Source organism: Gymnoscopelus braueri, assembly GCF_963280865.1.
Source record: "Gymnoscopelus braueri genome assembly, chromosome: 20".
NCBI classification, from domain to species: domain Eukaryota; kingdom Metazoa; phylum Chordata; class Actinopteri; order Myctophiformes; family Myctophidae; genus Gymnoscopelus; species Gymnoscopelus braueri.
Window position 1 is genome coordinate 44,444,967 of NC_137622.1, and position 20,028 is coordinate 44,464,994.

General features: G+C 40.9%; 1 protein-coding gene across 1 annotated transcript in view; it reads right to left on the reverse strand.

Annotated features, from left to right (window-relative positions):
- Nucleotides 1-4,284: 4,284 nt before the first annotated feature.
- The window catches only part of setd7 (SET domain containing 7, histone lysine methyltransferase), a 19,797-nt gene continuing 4,053 nt past the window's right edge, over nt 4,285-20,028 (reverse strand). Inside the window, exons 3-8 of the mRNA XM_080416621.1 lie at nt 19,658-19,766; nt 17,865-18,060; nt 10,393-10,474; nt 9,917-10,034; nt 8,464-8,621; nt 4,285-5,549 (exon numbers count right to left, since the gene is read on the reverse strand). Of these exons, the coding sequence (XP_080272747.1) occupies nt 5,363-5,549; nt 8,464-8,621; nt 9,917-10,034; nt 10,393-10,474; nt 17,865-18,060; nt 19,658-19,766 (850 nt within the window). The 3' untranslated portion in view covers nt 4,285-5,362. The remainder of the gene's footprint in view (nt 5,550-8,463; nt 8,622-9,916; nt 10,035-10,392; nt 10,475-17,864; nt 18,061-19,657; nt 19,767-20,028) is intronic.

Sequence of the window (20,028 nt, forward strand, 5' to 3'; positions counted from 1 at the left end):
GCTTTATATTACATTATAAAATACATAAAGCTGTATTTAACCTACTTGTTTGTTTCCAGCGCGGTGTAGCCTACTGTATGGTGCATGTATTCCGGTGTGTGTGTGTGTGTGTGTGTGTGTGTGTGTGTGTGTGTGTGTGTATGTGTGTGTGTGTGTGTTGACTCAGGTGCAGGTTAGACATTAACCACCTGACTGACTGCAGGTGTGTTCAAGATCATTTGCATTGAAGTGAACAGCTTTACCTTTTCACTGGTTGGTAGGTAGGTAGACAGACTACTTCTTCAAGTGCTGGTAGGCTACTTCTTTAAAGGTAGTGAACAAGTGCAGGATACTTCGTCAATAGGCTCTAAAGTGCAACTGGCAGGTTGCATTTTTGTTCAATAATCAATGTATACAACAAGGCCAAAAGCGACTTTCATGAAGAGAGACAAATATATTAAAATGGAGCCAGTTTGAGTGATTTAAAATTCATTTGAGTGATTTTTTTTTAAAGTTAAAACTATATTGTGTTTGCTCAGTAACCAGAGGTCTCCTTGTCTCCCCAACAGAAGAATATACATTTTCATGGGGGCCAATTTCATCCTATCATTCCTACATCTACAATTTTGTCTGCTCACTTCTTTGTTTCCTCACTTTCAATTTAACTTGTTGCATCATGTAGTGCATCTCTCCTGATTGGATGAAATTGATATCCCGACCTGAAAATGAATTTTCTGTTTACTAAAGACCTGGAGAGACAGGGAGACTCTTGTTACTGAACAAACACTCTATAGCAATGATTACTATCACAATATAGAGATATTTAACACCTATACAGAAAATGTTGTTTGCTTTCCTTTACTACAGGTGAGATTTGGTCCAGTTCAGCTTTCATCTATGCAGAGATGGCAGAAAAAAGAAAAACATTCAATGATGCTTTGCTGTTTCAGATTGTCCTTCAACAGAAAATAATTTTTTTACATCCTAGTTTTAAGCAAATCATGAAGCAAGACAATCCATGAGACACAGACAGACATGCAGGCAGGCAGACAGGCAGGCAGGCAGACAGACAGACAGACAGACAGACATGATGTGTAGACTATGAAGTACATAATAGTTGTAAAATGTATAGAACAATATATATATATCTTCATGATAGACATGAGATGATGCAGGTTTTTATTCTTCACAACCAGGCAGGTCCACAGCTGTAAAGGACTTCCAGATGTCAGGTTGAGATATTTTAATAAATTACTTGTATTACTATTAATTATACACACACACACACACACACACACACACACACACACACACACACACACACACACACACACACACACACACACACACACACACACACACACACACACACACACACACACACACACACACACACACACACACACACACACACACACGTAATTGTACAGTCACAGTAGAATTGTCCTATTGTCAAAGGCAGTGGTTGTCACATCTGTATTCACATCTGTTCAGAACAGCCTCTATAAACACAGCTTTGTCAATGTTTATTTTTATTGACTAACGTCAAATAAAAACTTCAACCATTTATGTCCTATTTCATACCTTCACACATTTTCAAAAATAGAAAAGAAAATAGCCGATCTACAAGCTCACGTTTGCTCACAACGTGAGCTGCTAGGTTAGCTATTTATAGTTCATTTATATGTATTCATAGTTCATTCATAGTTCATTACAAAATATGTTGTTGTATACCTGTATATATATTGCAATTAATAATAATGTGTCATTGTCCCAAAATCCAAAGGCACACCTGGATACCTGTGTGCCTCCACACACCTTTTGGAAAACACTGATCTACAAGCACCAGAACCACTAATCTAAAAGCACCAGAACCACTCATCTAAAAGCACCAGAAACACTGATCTACAAGCACCAGACCCGCTCAGGGTGAACAGTGTTAGCTGTATGTGAGCTACAGAGGGCAGAGAGAGGCGTCACATTTAGCTGCTTATTTAACTCATTCAATCCCGGGGGACGCATCTCCGTCATTTTAGATTTCTTTGGCTATTCAAAAATAGCAGATCTACGAGCTCACAGCGCGGCACTCGGTGCCGCGCTGTGAGCTTGTAGATCTGCTATTTTTGAAAAATCGTGAAATATAATCTTTGAATATATATGTTTTTTAAAGCGAACATTTGTAACTCTAATCTTTGCTTCTGGAAGTCCCTGGAACAAAAGTTCGTTTTAAAAAAATATAGATTTAAAGATTTGCACACATTTTTCTAATTTTTTTTCAAAATATAGCAGTTCTATATCTGCTTGTATATCTGCTATTTTTGAATAGCCAAATAAATCAAAAAATGACACAGATGCGTTCCACCGGATTCAATGAGTTAAAGGAGAGATCCGGACATTTTAAGTGTTATCTTTGATGTGTCGCTTATCACTCACCATCCTTGAAAGGGACGTTGAGTTATTTCAGAGAGTCCCGTGTCGTAATTTTTTCGACCCCCTCCGTTGGCATAATGGGAGCGCGTGCCTAAGTGAAATTCGTCTATTATAACCGATGCAAAGTTATTTTTTTCTCTACTACTACTCTCTCCCAGAACCTGGCAACAGAAATAAGCAAACAGCGTTAGCTCGTTCGGCATTAGCGTTAGCCTCTCAGGAACTTTCAGTGCATGTTTGAGTATCATGAGACTCTACAATGAGTAGTAGTAGAGAAAAAAATAACTTTGCATCGGTTATAATAGACGAATTTCACTTAGGCACGCGCTCCCATTATGCCAACGGAGGGGGTCGAAAAAATGACGACACGGGACTCTCTGAAATAACTCAACGTCCCTTTCAAGGATGGTGAGTGATAAGCGACACATCAAAGATAACACTTAAAATGTCTCTCCTTTAAGGTTAGTGTCACGTGTGACGCTTTCTGACCCAAAGCCTGGTCTTGGAGGCAGTTAGCAGCTACAGGGGAACAAGTTCTGTGTGGTGGCCAAATAACTGCGCCCTCCTCTGGGTGTTTCTCGTCATAACACGGGCGGTACGGACAGGAAAGGGGGGGGGGGGGGTCATTTTTGGCGTCCACGGGTGCCATGCTGCGATATTTTGTAGAGAGAGAAGTCCTGACGTCACTGATGCTACTTGTGTTCCAAACACAAACAAACCAGCCAAGAGGTTCGTTCTATCATCAGGTTCGTGACTCTGGTGTCGTTTCTGATATCGAGTTACATTTGTTACAACGTCCGTGTTTGGGGAAAATACAATGAGTTCTGCTGCCGTACCAAGGAAGGTTTTGAAAGGAAAAGACGTGCACGTTTAGTTATTACTTCCTGGTACCTGTCAAGGAAGGTTTTTAAAGGAAAAGACGCGCAGTCCCGTCCGTTCTCTAGATATGATATGACATGACGCTCATGGGTGGCAAACCTCACACCGGAGGTTTGATGAAATCCATGGCAGTGGATGGAGCCGTCTGGACCAGCTCATGAACAAACATTATTTCTGTACGATTGCGACCTTTGTCATATAATCGGTTCAGGAATATTAACCCATTAACACATTGCGTGCCAATCGCGTAGTTCTACGCAAACCTAAATAATTGCGCAGCGTGCCAGTCGCGTAGTTCTACGCGAAGTGGTCTTTTATTTTTTATTTTTCTCGCAGTGACACTTTCATTGTAGGCCTCCCTCGCAGTGACACATTTCGTTGTAGGCCTCCCTCGCAGTGACACATTTCGTTGTAGGCCTCCCTCACAGTGACACATTTCGTTGTAGGCCTCCCTCACAGTGACACATTTCATTGTAGGCCTCCCTCACAGTGACACTTTCATTGTAGCACACCGGAAACGGAAATAGAATGTCAATCGAAGATTTTCGTTCCCATCCGCCGCCGCTCTTAAGCTTCCCCTAATCCGCCATTATCTCCGGTGTTGTTTTTCTCCGCGCTGAACGCTGTTTAATAGAAACTGAGACTACTGCAAAATGGACGATCGCTGATTGAAAATGTCTTCTCTGGGCCACTCACACAGCTACCCTGTGTGTCTACAAACAGTTGAACGCGCGATCATAAGGTATTTAGCGAGGTCTGTGGCGAGGTGAAAAAAACTAAAAAACAACAATAAATCGCTGGCACTGGTGAGTACATTATGATATTAAACTCTGGCATGGAATGTGTTAAGACCTGGAACGCATCTGTGTCACTTTAGATTTCTTTGGCTATTCAAAAATAGCAGATATACAAGCTCATAGCGCGGCACCGAGTGCCGCGCTATGAGCTTGTAGATCTGCTATTTTTGAAAAATCGTGAAAAGATATATTTTAGATTTTTTTTCAAAAAACTGTTAGGATTTAAAAAACATTTTTAAGAATCGCCTCAGGTCTTAATGGGTTAAAGAAGACATAATTATCACACATTGTTTGTGTTGCTTCTAGATGTGAACACTGTATCATTTTATAGAGGTATCTAAAGAGATGTGTACACTGTATCATGTTATAAGAGGTATCTAAAGGGCACAAAGTATGTTTCTGAACGGCCAAAGTATCGCGAGACTGTCAATGTCGATATATCTAGAGAACGGACGGACTGCACGTCTTTTCCTTTCACAACCTTCCTCGACAGGTAACAGGAAGTGGCGTTGGAAACTACAGTAGGAAGTCACGTGACTCAGAGTCCCCCCCACTGAAGCTCCATCAAAAACGTTCCGGCCCGACATTCTTTAGATTTGGTGACTTCAGTTTGTTTAGTTATTATTTAGTTTGTTTAGTTATTATTTAGTTTGTTTAGTTATTATTTAGTTTGTTTAGTTATTATTCAGTTTGTTTAGTTATTATTTAGTTTGTTTAGTTATTATTCAGTTTGTTTAGTTATTATTTAGTTTGTTTAGTTATTATTTGGTCTGTTTAGTTATTATTTGGTTAGTTTAGTTATTATTTAGTTTGTTTAGTTATTATTTGGTTAGTTTAGTTATTATTCAGTGTGTTTGATGGAACAAACAGAGAAGTGACAACGCTACTCTCCTACACAAAGAATAAATCCAGAGCAACACAACGTGATGCTGATTATGTGCGACAGTAGAGCCGTGATCCGGACGCAGCTGGGTAAAATGGGAGATGTAGTCTTTAGGTCATTTTTAAGCCTGAGAATTGTAGTCATTCATGTAGGCGGCGATTTATTTTCACAATCTTTGGATAAATAAGAGTCCTTTCACCTTCAGTTGAAGCTTCAACTTCAAGGCTCATTCGCTTATTTTTGGAACACAGTTCTTCTAAGACACGATGCTAAGCACACGCTATGGTATTTTCAATGGAGAAAATAACTCCCGGCGGCAGTGATGTCATTGTCAGACATTGGTTCTCATTGGCCAGCCGCGTCTCATCGGCCCGGGTGACCCCGCGCTGCGTTCTCATTGGCCGGGGTGTGTCTGTTTGAAGGCCTCCAGCTCCAGTTTGTACCAGTCCGGGGCCTCGGGGCCGCTGCGGTCCGCCGCCCCCTGGTGGTCGTAGCCGTACGCCACCGTCAGCTCCTCGTCCGCGCGCACCGCCCGCAGCGTGCGCAGGCATTTCAGAGGTCCTAACCGGGGATGGTTATAACTGAGGGAAAAAAAGAAGAACACACACACACACACACACACACAGTCAAAGTGTGTCAAATCATCAACGTGCACTTAATCCATTAACGCATCTGTGTCATTTTAAGACCGAGTGCCATGCTATGAGCTTGTAGATCTGCTATTTTTTTTTTAATCATGAAAATGTGTGCAAATCTTTTAATATATGTTTTTAAAGCGAACATTTGTAACTCTTTGCTTCTGGGGGTTCTACAAATGTCTTCTAAATCCTAACAGTTTTTTGGTTTTTTTTTTTACTTATGTTGCTATAATCAGTGGTTCTCAAACTTTTTCATGTCAAGGACCCCCGAAATTATATGTATTTGGCCGCCGACCCCTCCCCCATCTCAAAAATATTTGTTCCAGGGACCCCCCAGAAGCAAAGATTCTAGTTAAAAATGTTTGTTTTAAAAAATATATTGCTCATTGTGCGGCACTCGGTGCCGCACAATGAGCACCTTGAGCACCTTTCTGGGCACCTTTTGATGATTGGTTTGAATGGTTGGGTCATATTTATAACTCTCTGCCTGCCAACGAAGAGATTTCTCGTCAAATTCTGCCAAGGCGTAGCCTGCCACCAACAAGTTTTCAGGGGTTCTCCACCATCTACCCCAGGGTTACTCAACTTAAGATGGCTCAGGGGCCACTCAGCAAAATACCAAAAGTCCGAGGGGCCGCAAGCTAAAAATGACGGTCCTATTTTAGATTTTTAGATTTTGTAACACACACTACGCATTGTTATTGTTATAAGAAAATGTACATTTTGACATCATATTCTTTTCACTGTACCTGTTTATTTTGTGTGTATGTCCAGTGGCATCAGTTCAGCAAAAGCTAAGGTATGGCAAGGTTAGGGTTGCCAACTCCCAGAGATTGAAATAAGGGACACCTACCCTGGGCGCGCGGCATAGCCGCGCGGCTGCAAAAAAATGGGGGTCAAACCCCCCAAAAAAACTGAAATGCATAGAAAACTATGCATTATACCTGTAACAATTGATGTTTGTTTTTGAAAAAAAAAATTTTTAGCAACCCATATATTTGAATGGAAATGTATATTTTATCCTGTGCTTAACCATGGGGTTTGACCATGAGTGGTTTGACCATGAGGGGCCGCCAAGACGCTGCGTTGGGGCCGCGTGCGGCCCGCGGGCCGCGGGTTGAGTAGCGCTGATCTACCCTATGAATGATGCTTTCACTGCCTGATGACGATAGACCCGGAATTGACTTGCTTGATTGAAAAATAAAAGCTTGTTTACTTTTGCTTAGGTTTTGGCTAGACATGGTAGTTTTAACATGGTCTGACAAACGAAGGGAAAGCTCCGGTTATATTTTCTTTTCTCTGGACGACGAACAGTTCTCCCCTTTGTGTTTACCAACGGTCTGACTCGCGGATCATAACATATATAAATGTTCTGTGGTCAGTTGGGGAGGTGGGACAGACGTGCATTTGTGCCGTTATATGCTGCTTTCAGCGTGTCTCCGCCCATGAAAGTTACCTCGCGGGTGTTTTTCCTCTGGGGGTCCAGGTCGTGGATCCTGTGTGTCTACGCACCCGATCAGACGATGGGTTATAATGAATATAACATTTCTGTGACCGGTTGAAAAGGTTATAAAACACGAACATCGCTGGCAGTGGGTGAGTTTATTAATGAATATACTCTGGCAGTGAAAGAGTTATCGGCAAAAACAAGCCGCATTCAAATGGCCACAGCTCTGCAATGGATCACCTATGCTACGACACCCCCGTGCGTCTAGTGATATTCTCCGTGAGGACGGGCCGGGGCTCACAGAGATTATTCCATGATTTTCCGAAGGTACAGTTCGTTTTGGCCGGCACTAGTGGCACACTATTACACTGTTACTCTGTCTGGCAGTTAAAGAGTTAAAGTAACTTACGGGTCATATTTACAGTTGGGGGTGGAGGAGTGGTTCCCTTTATGACCCAGTGAAGCACAGTATTTGTGGATCATATTTGGGTCATATCTACATACTTAACTCATTCAGTTTTTTTTTTTTTTTTTTTTCATGACGTCTCAGACGTCATTGGCACTCTGGGCTTATGAAAAACGTGACGTCTGCGACGTCATTGGCACTGAATGAGTTAAGGGTCATATTTACAGTATATTTTACAGTATTTATAGATCATATTTGGGTCATATCTACATACTTACGGGTCATATTTACAGTATATTTTACAGTATTTATGGATCATATTTGGGTCATATCTACATACTTAAGGGTCATATTTACAGTATATTTTACAGTATTTATGGATCATATTTGGGTCATATCTACATACTTACGGGTCATATTTACAGTATATTTTACAGTATTTATGGATCATATTTGGGTCATATCTACATACTTAAGGGTCATATTTACAGTATATTTTACAGTATTTATGGATCATATTTGGGTCATATCTACATACTTACGGGTCATATTTACAGTATATTTTACAGTATTTATGGATCATATTTGGGTCATATCTACATACTTACGGGGCATATTTACAGTATATTTTACAGTATTTATAGATCATATTTGGGTCATATCTACATACTTACGGGTCATATTTACAGTATATTTTACAGTATTTATAGATCATATTTGGGTCATATCTACATACTTACGGGTCATATTTACAGTATATTTTACAGTATTTATAGATCATATTTGGGTCATATCTACATACTTACGGGTCATATTTACAGTATATTTTACAGTATTTATGGATCATATTTGGGTCATATCTACATACTTACGGGTCATATTTACAGTATATTTTACAGTATTTATGGATCATATTTGGGTCATATCTACATACTTACGGGTCATATTTACAGTATATTTTACAGTATTTATGGATCATATTTGGGTCATATCTACATACTTACGGGTCATATTTACAGTTGGGGGTGAAGGAGTGGTTCGCTTTATGACCCAGTGAAGCACAGTATTTGTCCGTCTGGTCGAAGGGCTGAGGGACGTCAATCACCGTGTCCTCGTCCAATGAGATGGTGTTTCCATTCAGGGACCAATCCCTGTTGTCCACCTGGCCACGCCCACACAGAGACACAAAGAAAAAGAGAGGATTCATTATGTATGTAGTACCACTTTATACAACTAGAGGTCTTTTTTCTTCTTCACAGAACCCGAGGCTCGGCCCGGCCTGACTAATTAGCGTAGATTTTGGGCCCGAAAACGTCTAATTTGAGAACTCTACCTCACACCTAGACTCACCTATAAGCCCTGCTCATTATGCTAGGTAGTCCATGAGCCAGAGCCACAAAATTGAGCAATGATTATCGAAAGAGTGGGCAAAACCAAACCTATATTAAATTGTTCATAGGGTCAATACGAGTAAATAAATATATGATAACCTTTCCACAGGAGTAGCTTTTTCATGGTTATCACACATTTTGTTATTTTCCCCATACGTACATGACAGGTGAAAAAAAATGACAACTTTTAAAAAAGAGTTATCATAATGAAGCTTCCTGAGTTGATTACTTACATGAAGACAATGATTTATCGTATTACAAGTTTTCTGAAATTGTATATTTAAATATGCAAATTAGGCATTAGGAAAATATGCATAACTGAATTTGCATAACTTTCCAGAATCAACATTGGAACTTTGGACAAAGCCAGAGTCAACATTCTTAATTCATTTTGTTAAGATGTTGGAGTCAAAGGTTTTTAAAGAGGGAATATTCAATATCTGGCTAAATTTTGGGGCTCTGGCTCATGGACTAAATGCCTAATTTGCATATTTAAATACACAATTTCAGAAAACTTGTAATACGATAAATCATTGTCTTCATGTAAGTAATCAACTCAGGAAGTTTCATTATGATAACTCTTTTTTTAAATTTTGTAATTTTTTGTTCCCCCCAAATTCGGCACAAACGTGGATATGAATGTGTTTGCGAACGCGGGAGGAGGAGAAGCCGCGCCTCCGACCAAGTGGAGCTTACACACACACACACACACACACACACACACACACACACACACAGTTCTCTCCCCATCACGGTGAAATAACACAGATTACAAGTCCGTAAATACACAATATTTTCGAGCTGCGTTCGCTTCCAGCGTTCGCGCGTCTTACTTGTATACTACTCTGCCACCAAATGTGGAACGCCCTTCTGTACCACCAGCCATCAAACTTCACCACTTCCTATGCTCATTCTAAACCACCCTAAAAGGGTTTTTTGTGTTATTCTTTTAGCATTGCTTTGGTGATTGTACTTGCTGTAATGTTTGCAATTTATTAATAACGTATTCAATCAAATTCTACAGTTGAATTAGTTGACGACACACACACACACACACAAGCTGTACCTCAGAGTGTGTGATGCGTACTCCGTTGTAGAAGGACACCACAGTGTCAGCATCAGCATCTATCTTGGCAAACAGTCCCTGTCCTCCTCCTTTGATCAGAGAGTCTGCTACTAACACCCTGACACACACACACACACACACACACACACACACACACACACACACACACACACACACACACACACACACACACACACACACACACACACACACACACACACACACACACACACACACACACACACACACACACACACACACACACACACACACACACACACACACACACACACACACGATACAGGATGAAAACCAGTGACAGTGGAAGTGAGGACAGAAAACTAAAAGAATGAGCAGACAACGTTGGAACTGGAACATATAGAATGATCTCTGCCCGCCTGGGAGACAGTCAAGGACCCCTGGGGGTCCCCGGACCCCACTTTGAGCAGCAGTGGACTAGATGGTGGTGGTCTTACCGTTGAGTCTCATAAGGGTCGGGCAGCAGGACATGTGTTCCGATGCAAGAGGAGGTGGACTTATCATAGGAGAACACTGGACCTACAAACACAAACAACACTGTATCATAGGAGAACACTGGACCTACAAACACAAACAACACTGTATCATAGGAGAACACTGGACCTACAAACACAAACAACACTGTATCATAGCAGAACACTGGACCTACAAACACAAACAACACTGTATCAGAACATTGAACTAGGGCTGTCACGATTCCAAATTTAAGTTGACGATTAATTGTCACTCAAATAATTGCGATTAACGATTTAATAGTGTTTTTAACTCATTCTCTGCCAGACTTATTTCTGGCTGTGTTTGCCCACTGCCAGCAATTTAGTGTTTTTTTTTATTTTTATAACTTAAAACATTTTCACAAATTTTTTTTTCCATTATGATCGCAAGTCCAATCGTTTATAAACACACCGGCGATCCGTGCACGTCGCTCAGACAACAGACATTCCGATCGGGGCGGAGTCCTTCTCCTCCAGCCCAGCGTAAAAACTATTTTAACTTTTTCACCTTGCCACAGACCTCGCTAAATCCCTTATGATCGCGTGTTCAACTGTTTGTAGACACACAGGGTAGTTGTGTGAGTGGCCCAGAGAAGACATTTTCAATCGGCGACGTTCCATTTTGCAGCAGTAGCAGTTTCTAAACAGCGTTTCTAAACAGCGTTTCTAAACAGCGTTCCACGGCGGAGTTAAACAAAGCCGAGATAATGGCGTTTTAGAGGGGGACTTAAACAGGAAGCAGGCGGAAACGAAAATCTTCGATTGACGTCATTTCCGTATCCGGGTGTGTTACAATGAAATGTGTCACTTCCAGAGATGAAGGACGGTGAGATCTTTATAAAATCAATGTTTTATAAAAATTACGTTTTTTACGTTCTTGGCAGAATTGTTAATTGGAAATAATTACGTTTTTTACGTTCTTGGCAGGGAATGAGTTAATTGCACAGGGCAGATATGACAAATAACTATTATTGACTTCTTCTTTTTTTAACTAAGAAAAATAAATAAAAAAATACTAGCAAATCTACAAGCTTACAACGCGTCACGAAGTGACTCATTGTAAGCTTGTCAGCTATTTCTGCTATTTTTTATATTTGAAAATGTGTGAAAATCTTTCAATATGGAAACGATTATGCAAAAATAATTGTGATTATCTCAAATATTTGCGACTATGGCGATTATGTAATAATTGTAACAGGTCTACGCTGGAGCGTCAAACTCAAACAATGCTTCTGTTAGTCTGTTCATTAGCAGCACAACATCACCTTTTAGGATTGTTTGACGTTATAAAACAAAAATGCATTATAATACACAAACATAACTTGTACATATCTGTTCAGAGGATAAAACACACACACACACACACACACACACACACACATAGTGCAGGAACCAAAAGCCCAAAAGTTGACTATACCCCTCCCCGGGGTAGAACAAAACGGGACATAGTTTTTTCACATCTTTAGGATGTCCCCTTCGTGAAATGGATTGTCCCAAGTTTTACTTTTACTGCAAAAGTCATGAAATTGATCCATGAAGTGACTCACCACATAGGCAAAAAAAAACGCCTACCCTGAAAGTGGGAGTTCCAAGTAAATCCTCTGTCATTTTCTACCTGCTGGTTGTTTTTAGATCATACTTGCACAGATGGTCTACAGGTAGTGTCCCTACATCCCAAAACAATCAGAATGCCAATATGTGGTTCTATTGTGAATCAGCAGCCTTTTATATAAGGCCTTAAATAGGCGGAAATAGCAAAAAGTTGACTTTTCTGGGCAATATATACTTCTAACTTTGGTCCAACTCTTTATCAGGGGTAGAACTAGATGTGACATTGTTTTTTCACCTCTTTAAGATGTCCTCTTCCTGAAATGGATGGTCAGAAGTTTTACTTTTACTGCAAAAGTCATGAAATTCATCCATTAAGTGACCACTGCAAAGAAACGCCTACCCTGAAATAGGGCGTTCCAAGCCAATCCCTTCTCATTTTACTTGCTGGTTGTTTTCACATCATACTTGCACAGATGGTCTACAGCCTTTTATATGAGGCTTTATTATGGGTGGAAATAGCAAAAAGTGGACTTTTCTGAGGAATATTCACATGTAATACTGGTCCTACTCTTCTATCAGGGGTACATTACATTACATTACAGTCATTTAGCAGACGCTTTTATCCAAAGCTTACAATAAGTGCATTCAACATAGGTAGAGAACGAAACTACTAATCACACTGATTCACCAGAAGTATTAAGTGCATTCTCTTCTAAAACAAGCAACCAAGAGTATACTGTACCTAGCGCTAAAGTAAAAGTGCAATATATCAGATACCTACTTTCATAAACAGATGAGGCAAAATAGGAAAATCAAATGCAAATGAGCAAGTGCTAAACCAAATAAGTGTATCGAATAAACAAGATCCAATAAAACAATAAAACAAGAGTTTGTACAACTAGTTAACAACAAGTAGGCAAGGCGAAGAGGAAGGGTAGTGTTTCCTGAAGAGGTGGGTTTTCAGCAGTGACTCTGCTGTCCTGACATCAGTGGGGAGTTCATTCCACCACTGTGGGGCCAGAACAGAAAAAAGTTGTGACCGTGAAGATCGGCCAGAAGGACCCTTGAGTGGTAAAACAAAATGTGACATTGTTTTTTTTGTCCCAAATTTTACTTTTACTGCAAAAGTCATGAAATTCATCCATGAAGTGGCTCACCACTGCAAAAACACACCTACCCTGAAATAGGGAGTTCATTTTCTACACGCTGGTTGTTTTCACATTGTACTTATACACAGATGGTCGTACAGGTAGTGTCCAGCAGCCCTTGATATAATATAAGGCCTTATTCAAGGCAGAAATAGGAATATTCACTTGTGATTTTGGTCAGAGGTAGAACAAAACCTGACCTTGTTTTTTCATAACTTTGACTTGTCATCTAACTATCAACCAATCAACTATTTACATTGACTGCAAAGGTCATGACATTCTTCAATAAAGTTTCTGCACCAAGAAAGTGAAATGCATGAAAAAGGGATCATATTTGCCCAGATTGTCTACAGGTAAGACCCCTACACCCCAAAGCAACCAGACAAATGTTAAAATTGTCTTGTATTGTGAATCCGCAGGGTTTTATAGGCTCTTGGGCCTGGTTAAAGGCATAAAATAAATCTGAGTTACTTCTAATCCTGATCTATTAATACTGTAAAATGCCTACGAATACAACAAAATGACTGCTTCAGGGAATACAATTTGATACCATGTTTTACCCTGCCACTTCATATTCATATGGAATCTATGATCCTCAGGTAGGCCTAATATCTCTACACCTCAAAGCTTCAGGAATGACAAAATATATTTCTATAAGCCCATACAACCTAAATGCAGAATGGCTTAAGTACATGCTGTAGAATACACTTTTTGTGTGCCATTCTTAATGAATAATCATCAATCAGCAGCTTATGGAAAACGGTTTGGCCCCCGTCAGTCAGTCACCCCCCCCCTCACACTGCTCAAAAAAGTAAATAAATTTATGAAATTGAGAATAAGCTGCTGATTGATGATTATTCATTAAGAATGGCTCACAGTAGTGTATTCTACTTAGCCCATACAGCATTTTAAGTCTGGCTACCATAGAAGGCTTATAGAACTATATTTTGTCATTCCATCTGTTTTGAGGCATCAGGATATTTGGCCTACCTGAGAAACATCCTTAGATTCCACATGAATATGGAGTGGGTAAAAACATGGTATCAGAATACATGTCCTGTTAGTAAGCAGTCATTTTGTTTGCAGGCATTTTACAGTAATATATTAGGATTAGAAGTAACTCTGAAAAAAAACACGTCATAATATAATATTTAACAAGGCCTAGGAGCCTAAAATCCTGCTGATTCACAATACAGAATATTTTTGACATATCTTTCTGGTTATTTTGGGTGTTGGGGTCCTACCTGTAGACAATCTGTGCAAATATGATGTAAATCCAACCAGTAGGTGGTCATTAAAGCAGGATTAACTTAGGTAGGTAGGGACTTTTAGGCATTGTTTTTTTCTTTTTGCAAATGTTCATGGATACATCTCATGAATTTCGACATCTAAGAAAAAATTCGGACCATCCATTTCATGAAGAGGACAAGTCAAAGTTATGGAAAAAAAGCTACCCCTGATAAAAGAGTAGGACCAGTATTCCACGTGAATATTTTAAAGTCCACTTTTTGCTATTTCCGCCTATAATAAAGCCTTGTATAAAAGGCTGCTGATTCACAATAGAACCAAATGTTGGCATTCTGATGCTTTAGGATGTAGGGAGTAGGGACACTACCTGTAGACCATCTGTGCAAGTATGATGTAAAACAAAAAACATCAGGTAGAAAATGAGAAAGGATTGACTTCAAACTCCCTTTTTCAGGGTAGGCGTGTTTTGGCAGTGGTGAGTCACTTTGTGGATGAATTTCATGACTTTTGCAGTAAAAGTAAAACTTCTGACCATCCATTTCAGGAAGAGGACATCTTAAAGACATGAAAAAACAATGTCACATCTAGTTCTACCCCTGATAAAGAGCTGGACCAAAGTTACAAGTAAATATTGCTCAGAAAAGTAAACTTTTTGCTATTTCCGCCTATTTAAGGCCTTATATAAAAGGCTGCTGATTCACAATAGAACCACATATTGGCATTCTGATTGTTTTGGGATGTAGGGACACTACCTGTAGACCATCTGTGCAAGTATGATCTAAAAACAACCAGCAGGTAGAAAATGACAGAAGATTTACTTGGAACTCCCACTTTCAGGGTAGGCGTTTTTTTGCCTATGTGGTGAGTCACTTCATGGTAGAGTTCTCAACGGGCCTGAAAATTAAGGCTCGGCCCTAACTGGGCCCGACTGGGCCGGCCCGAGGCTCGGCCCGACCCCGACTATTTCCATCATGTTAGGCCCGAAACCCGAAAAAAACCCGAGGAAAAAAAAAAGAAAAAAATATTTTTTTGTATTTTTTTTTTTTTAATATTATTATTCTGTTCTGAATGTGTATTTATCTATTATGAAGATGGCGCTGACGGCGCTGACTGACATTAACTTACACTGTGCTTACACTGTGCTGATTTAAATGAAGTTAAATCCTTGTCATGCTCACGCACCTCTGTGCAATGCAAGGCATCGTCTGCATTTCTCTGCCTCTCTCGACCGAGTCTTTGTCCCCCCGCACACACACACACACACACACACACACACACACACACACACTAATTTGCAACATAATAGCAAGAACAGGAATAATACCACGATAACGCAATGGTGACTAATGACTATGAACCAGCAACAGATTCCACGTACCCAAAACAGTTGGAGGGTTATTTTCCCAAGCTGAAATCTGCGTTTAAACTGCAAGGCTGCATGGTTGTGTTGTTGAACACATACACAGTTTAACGTCGGGAAAGTTACACGACTCACTCGCCCAGGTGTCACTAATCACCGTAATCATAACAAAATTCAGAATCACATCGCTGCCTGTTTCGGATTCCGCACGTTAAAGTATATTTATTCATTTGTTCGTCTATTTATTAACTGCTACTGTAGTCTTAACCCTGCGGTACATAAACTCCCGTTACAGTCATGGATCAACTTCAACCTGGTGTTTGCACTTTCTCCATTTACGGTCCGTACATCTATAGAAACGTTCAGATTTCAAATATAAATTGCTTACCCTATGGCCACGGATGTTAAAATTATGCACGGGACTCTCAAAAGTACCCGTATATTCTGTATTGTTCAATAAAAAGCATTTTAATCCGAACGGTGGCCATTTTCTCATAGAGTTATAATGTATCAGAGTGCAATACACCTACCACCGATAGGGTCGCTTGTTGAAAGTATATGGAGAAAATGGCCACCGATCAGATTAAAATGCTTTTTATTGAACAATACGGATGATACGGGTACTTTTGAGAGCCCGTACATAAATGTAACATCCGTGGCCATGGGATAAGCACTTTATATTTGACATATGAATGTTTCTGTAGATGTACGGGCTATAAATGGAGAAAGTGCAAACACCAGGTTGAAGTTCATCCATGACGGACGAGACAGACGTGTTTTTAGTTTATTGAAATAATGTCATGCACATTTGTCCAGTGCATAGCCTACTGCAGGCCTTGTTGACTAGATTTAGAAGAGATTTTGAAGCTATTGCTGCTGAAATTATCGATTATTTTTTAAGGGGAAAAGCCGTCATTTAACATGCAAGTCAATGAGTGAGAAGCAGAGGGTGCCAGGCGCTGCCAGGCCTGGGTGTGACTAACTTCGCACCACCAGTCACAGAGTGGAGTGGGTGGGGCTTAGCGAAGGGTCCATTGATTTCTGAACGAACCTGACCACTGAATGTACACTATTGTTGAAGGCTGGTGTACTGTAGACCGAAATTGCCGTGGGTTTTTGTATTAAAAGGGCCCTTGATATGGATGCATCATGCGGTAGCCCTGAAACATGAATGTGAACCATGGCTACATATGCGGCAATGGATTACAAGAACGCTCGTCCCCAAACACACTCGCCCGGGTCTAATCCGGCGGCCTCTGCCCGCGAAATGAATGGGGGTGAGTGTGTTTTGGGGCGAGTGTTCTGTTTACCACCGGAACGCTCGCCCAGAAACGCTTTTTTTTTACTCTCTCTCACTCTGCTGCTGGCTCAGTGAGCGTGAGCAGCACAGTGCAAGTTAACGCCAGTAAGTCAGCACCGTCAGCGCCATCTTCATAATAGATAAATACACATTCAGACAGAACAGAATTCAAAAATATATTATAAAAATAAATAAAAATTCATAATCATTTATTTATTTATTTTTCATGGAGCCCGAGGCTCGGCTCGGCCCGACCAATTAGCATACTTTTGAGGCCCCGGCTCGGCCCGAAAACGTCGGGTCGGGTCGGGCCGGGTCGGGTTCGGGTAGAATTTGAGAACTCTACTTCATGGATCAATTTCATGACCTTTGCAGTAAAGTTCAACTTGGGACAATCCATTTCACGAAGGGGACATCCTAAAGATGTGAAAAAACTATGTCCCGTTTTGTTCTACTCCGGGAGGGGTATCTCAAAAACTAAGGCTCTTTTTGAGGGTTTGTTCCTGCACTAACACGTAAATGTGTGTAAACTGAGAGACATACAGAAAAACTAAATCAATAATAAATACATTCATACAATTCCGTGTTCATTTTGTCGAGCGTGTGAGCTTGTAGATCGGACACCATGTATCAAGGACCGGCATGATACATTTTAGTCGACTAAATCAACTGTAGATTTAGTCGACTAAAACTAGACTAAAACTAAAGCCATTTCAGATGACTAAAACTGAACGCAATTTTATTCTTAAGACTATGACTAAAACTACATCAAAATGTGCTGTCAAAATGAACGCTGCCGATGACATACCGTCAGATGTGACCTCAAAGCGAGGGGGCGTGTCCTCGGTGCCCGAGGGCAGCAGGGTGGCGAGTCGAGCCTTGATCAGCTCTCCGTCCACGAAGGTCCCGTAGAGCGCCGTGCGTCCGTCTGGGTAGACGTACGCTATGGACTCCCCCGTCATCTCCCCCTCCGAGTTCACCTCGCCATACACACTGCCCCGGTCCTACACACACACACACACACATATATGCGCACCCACGCACACATGTGCGAGCACACACACACACACACACACACACTCACACACACACACACACACACACATATATGCGCACCCACGCACACATGTGCGAGCACACACACACACACACACACACACACACACACACACACACACACACACACACACACACACACACACACACACACACACACACACACACACACACACACACACACACACACACACACACACACACACACTCTTAAGTAAAAGTAGCAATACCACATAACATGTAGTAAAACTTCAACATTTGACCCGACATTGAGAATCATTGAATCACACAGTGAAATCATCAGTTCCAATTGAACCCATTCAGTCCGGGGACGTATCTGTGTCATTTTAGATGTATTTGGATATTCAAAAATAGCAGATCTACAAGCTCATAGCGCGGCACTCGGTGCAGATCCTTCATGACTGAGATTTTTTTTTTTTTCTTGAAAATTTGTGCAAATCTTTGAATTTGTATTTTTCAAAGATTAAACATTTGTAACTGAAATCTATGCTTCTGGGGGGACCCTGGGGGTCCTGGGGGGTCCCTGGAACAACATATTTGACAAATGGCTTTATAAAATATATATTTAAAGATAAAAAATTTAAAAAGCAGATCTACAAGCTGCGCTATGAGCTTGTAGATCTGTTATTTTTGAATACCCAAAGGGATCTAAATGACAGAGATGCGTTCCCGGATTGAATGGGTTAACGCTAGAGAGTACAAATGTACCTAAATGATAATAATAATAATAATAATAATAATAAACTTTATTTGTATAGCACCTTTCATGACATGAAATGCAGCTCAAAGTGCTTTACAGAGCAAGAATACAATTACAGTTACAACCAATTTAACAATAAAGCAAACAAAAATAAAATAAAATAAAATAAAAGCAAAGGCAAAAGCAAAAGCATAAAACAACATTAAAATAGGCAATACAGTGAGGAATTAAAAATCAACCAAAGAATCAGCTAAAAGCAAGAGTGAAGTAATAGGTCTTGAGCTGTGCTTTAAAGCTATCCACAGAGGCTGCCTGTCTTAGGTGTAATGGGAGTTTATTCCACACTGTCGGTCCGTAAAAGCAGAATGCTGCTTCAACCGTATTTTTTATATGTCATTGTAGGCACCTCGAGCAGGTCAGCACTTGAAGACCTGAGGGCCCGGTTTGGAACATATCTCTCTAGGCAGTCAGAGAGGTAGGAGGGTGCCAGACCATTTAGAGCTTTATAAACTATTAAAATAATTTTAAAATCAATCTTAAAAACAACCGGGAGCCAGTGTAGTGATGATGTGACCGGCCCCAGGCTTTAGGGGCCACAGCCCCAGCTTTAGGGGCCGCAGCCCCAGGCTTTAGGGCCACAGCCCCAGGCTTTAGGGGCCACAGCCGTGGGCACAAAACATGCTAAACTCTGCTGCTTGCCTGCCTGCCCGCCTGCTCACCAGAACCACATCCAGAGACCACATCACAGCGGTCCTCCATGACCTCCACTGGCTCCCAGTCAAAACACTGATCTCCACCTACAGTACAAGTGGGGAGATGCCAACCTCCTGGACATCCCTAAGACAAGGCACTGAACCTGAGTTGAACCTGAGTTGAACCTGAGTTGAACCTGGGTTGAACCTGGGTTGAACCTGTGTTGAACCTGGGTTGAACCTGGGTTGAACCTGTGTTGAACCTGTGTTGAACCTGTGTTGAACCTGTGTTGAACCTGTGTTGAACCTGGGTTGAACCTGTGTTGAACCTGTGTTGAACCTGTGTTGAACCTGGGTTGAACCTGGGTTGAACCTGTGTTGAACCTGTGTTGAACCTGTGTTGAACCTGGGTTGAACCTGGGTTGAACCTGTGTTGAACCTGGGTTGAACCTGGGTTGCAGCCCCCCTGCTGTTGGAAACTCACTCCCAGCTCACATCAAAGC